The sequence below is a fragment of the Ochotona curzoniae genome, unplaced genomic scaffold (assembly GCF_017591425.1).
Source record: "Ochotona curzoniae isolate NIBS_2020 unplaced genomic scaffold, NIBS_Ocur_1.0 contig_4792, whole genome shotgun sequence".
NCBI lineage: Eukaryota > Metazoa > Chordata > Mammalia > Lagomorpha > Ochotonidae > Ochotona > Ochotona curzoniae.
The window spans coordinates 352699-355912 of record NW_024466389.1 but is presented as its reverse complement, the minus strand read 5'-3'; the positions used below and the strand labels follow the sequence as shown (position 1 = coordinate 355912).

At 69.4% G+C, this 3214-nt stretch overlaps 1 protein-coding gene across 1 annotated transcript; it reads left to right on the top strand.

The window, feature by feature from the left end:
- The first annotated feature begins 2126 nt into the window (after window positions 1-2126).
- Window positions 2127-2841, top strand: FNDC10 (fibronectin type III domain containing 10). Its single transcript, XM_040987643.1, has one exon. It carries the CDS (start codon window positions 2127-2129, stop codon window positions 2799-2801), a length of 675 nt encoding a protein of 224 aa, XP_040843577.1. The 3' UTR covers window positions 2802-2841.
- Window positions 2842-3214: the final 373 nt, after the last annotated feature.

Sequence of the window (3214 nt, the reverse complement as noted above, 5' to 3'; positions counted from 1 at the left end):
CAAAAATAGATAAATGTTGAAAACACGAGATGTGAGTCCCAGCTCCCATCCCCAGAATGCCTGCGGTGCCTGGGTCAGGAGTACAGGCCGCCATCTGGCGTCCAGAGCCACTGCCATGCAGGTGAGAGTGGGCAGCTGGGGCCACGACCAGGGGCGTGACAGCAGGGACCACCCCTTCATCCCATGATCTTCAGTGCGGGCTCCAGTTAAGGGTTTCGGCCTGAGAAGACAGGGCTGGTCACCAATCCGTCCCTGTGCATGGAGAGCCTGGCCCACTCTGCATCACTTCTGGGTCTGTAAACTGTGAAGGGAAGTGGGCATGTCCCCGGTGAGATGGACGTGTCACTCCCAGGGGCTGGGAGTTGGGCAGAGGTCTGTTGTGGAGAGCAGAGATCACACTGGACCCGGGCCATGAAGAGGAGCCTTTATTGCCCAAGCTTGGTGACAGCCGCCGTTGCCCTCCAGGAGCCACTGCGACCCAGGCAGGTCAAGGTGTTTTAAGCTCTTATCCTTCAATCCCTCTGAGAGCCATACAGAACGGTTTCCGTGCAGGAGGCAGGAAGGGAGCTGCTGGAGCCTGTAGCTAACTAAACTGACCTAGCACACCAGGAGGCAGGAGTGCCAGGTGCACGCCCGCCTCCTCCTGAGCCGTCTCCACCCTATCCACTAACCGGAAGGCGCGGGAGGCGGCAGGAAGGGCAGAGCTGGGCCACGCACTGTCCACTGGCAATCAACCTGACCAGTGGGTGCTAGCCATCAACCGGCTGCACCTCATCACAGTGGCCACGCCGCAGCCCAGGCTGTGGGGCCAAGCAATGGCTCCACGCCTCAGGCGCCCTGGGTGGAAGTGGGGGCTGGTGTGGGCCCCTTGCGCCTGATTCATGGGACTTGGTGCGACAACGACGTCCTAGGCCGGCTTTGACGTGACGGCGCTGGGCTCTAGGAGCAAATCGGCCCACCCGGTGGTGCGGCTGCCAAGACCTCCGGCAACTCTGGTGGACAACCTACCTCCCCAGCCTCCAGCCTTTCCACTCGTGGGCAGCTGGGGCACAGCCCTACCCCAACCCCCTCAGCTGTGGACAGCTGTGCCAGGTGGGAGTGGGGCAGCAGCACCCCCAAGCTGGGGGTCGGAGGGTGGCAGGTGCCCCAGGCGTCCACAGGGGCGTCCTGCAGCCCTGGCAGGACAGGCTTGGGGCCCAGAGTCCCTACAGGAAGCCAGGGCTCGTGGGAGCCCAGGCGCTGCAGATGGAAGGCTCAGCTCCGTGCCTCTCCTCCAGGCCTTCCCCACCAGGACCCAGGCAGAGGGGACCTCCGGGACGGGTGCGGGACGGGTGCGGGACGGGGGCTGGCCCTATGCATTCCCGCTGGACAAAGCTCCTGGGATCTGGTGCCAACACAGGGTCGTGCTGGGCGTAGCTGGGCATGCATGTGGGCACAGGGCTGCCTGGAGGCGAAGAACCAGGAGCTCCGGGAGCATCCCCGCCCCAACACCGAGGGGCTTAGCTCTGCTTCCAGTTGGCCAAGCTGGGAGCTGGACGGGTGAAGATGCCAGCATCCTGTGGCCGAGGATCCTTGCCCTCCGCGTGGCGGTGCAGCCGCCTCCTCAGGGCTTCCCCGGGGCCACGCGAGCTGGGCAACGCAGGAAGGGCTCTCCTCTGCAACGCCCCTCTGTGGTGGGCGGAGACCCTGCGTGGAGTGGGCGTGCCCACCCGTCAAGCACCAAAAGTTTCTGTCATCGTCCCGGGCCGGCGCGACCCTTCCCATGCCGGTCCCTATCGTGGACGCGGGACAGATCCTGGAAAGGCACCCAGTTCCCCGCTGGCGTAGCCCGGTGCATCTGCCGAGCCGTGCAGCGGGGACCCCCGCTCGGGGCCGCCCTCGGGACTGACTCGCGCGCCCCCACGGCGAGGCAGCCGGGGTCCCCGCCCACGCGGCGCGCCGCGGCCCGGTGAGGGTTAACGGGGGCGGGACCGAGCGAGTGCGCGCGGGGCGCGGGGCGGGCCGGAGCGGGCGGCGGCGGAGGGCGCGGTGCGCCGGGCAGCGGCGGCGGCGCGGCCCGCGTGACCCACGCTGCGCCCCGTGCGCTCGCGAGTCCGCGCCCCGCGCCCGGCCGGCCCACCCGCAGGATGCGCGCCCCGCCGCTGCTGCTGCTGCTGGCTGTCTGCGCGCCGCCGCCCTGCGACGCGGCCGCCCCGACGCCGCCGGGCTGGGAACCGGCCGCAGACGCGCCCTGGTGCCCCTACAAGGTGCTGCCCGAGGGCCCGGAGGCGGGCGGCGGACGCCTGTGCTTCCGCAGCCCCGCGCGCGGCTTCGGCTGCCTGGCGCCGGCCTGCGCGGTGCACGCCTCGGCCGGCGGCTCGCTGCGCGCCAGCGTCCTGCGCAACGGCACGGTGCTGCTGCAGTGGCGCCTGGCGCCGGCTGAGGCGCGCCGCGTGCGCGCCTTCGCTCTCAACTGCTCGTGGCGCGGCGCCTACACGCGCTTCCCGTGCGATCGCGTGCTGCTCGGCGCGTCCTGTCGCGACTACCTGCTGACCGACGTGCACGACAGCGTGCGCTACCGTCTGTGCCTGCAGCCGCTGCCCCTGCGCGCCGCCCCCGCCGCCGCCGCTGTCCCGGAGCCCGCCGAGTGCGTGGAGTTCATCGCCGAGCCGGCCGCCATGCAGGAGATCGTGGTGGCCATGACGGCGGTGGGCGGCTCCATCTGCGTCATGCTGGTGGTCATCTGCCTGCTGGTAGCCTACATCACCGAGAACCTCATGCGCCCTGCCTTCGGGCGCCCTGGCTTACGCGGGCAGCCGTGAGGTGCCAGGCGGCCCGCCTACCCGTGCACGGCCCGCACGCTGCACCTGAGACCCCAAGCCCTCGGCTCGCGCCACCCCTCCCCACTCCTGCTCCCTCCCCTAAAGATCCCTGCTGGGAGGAGGGGGGGACCTCCTCCCTGCACCAGGACCCTGACAGCATCCAATGCGCTTCCCAGCTGGCGCCTGTGCCTCCCCCTACTCCGACTGGGGACTGCCTGCTGGGCCTGGACTGCAGGTGCCAGCTCAGCCGCATGCAGGAGCCCCTCTCCCCCTTCTCCAGAGGTCTTTCTTGGGCCAGCCAGGACGTGTGGCCTTTTCCAGCAAGAGCCATTCCCTCCCCCCACCCCCCCAGATCAGCGAGTGCCCTGCCCAGCCATCGCGAGTTGTTGAGTTTGTCTGGGGCCAGGCCAACA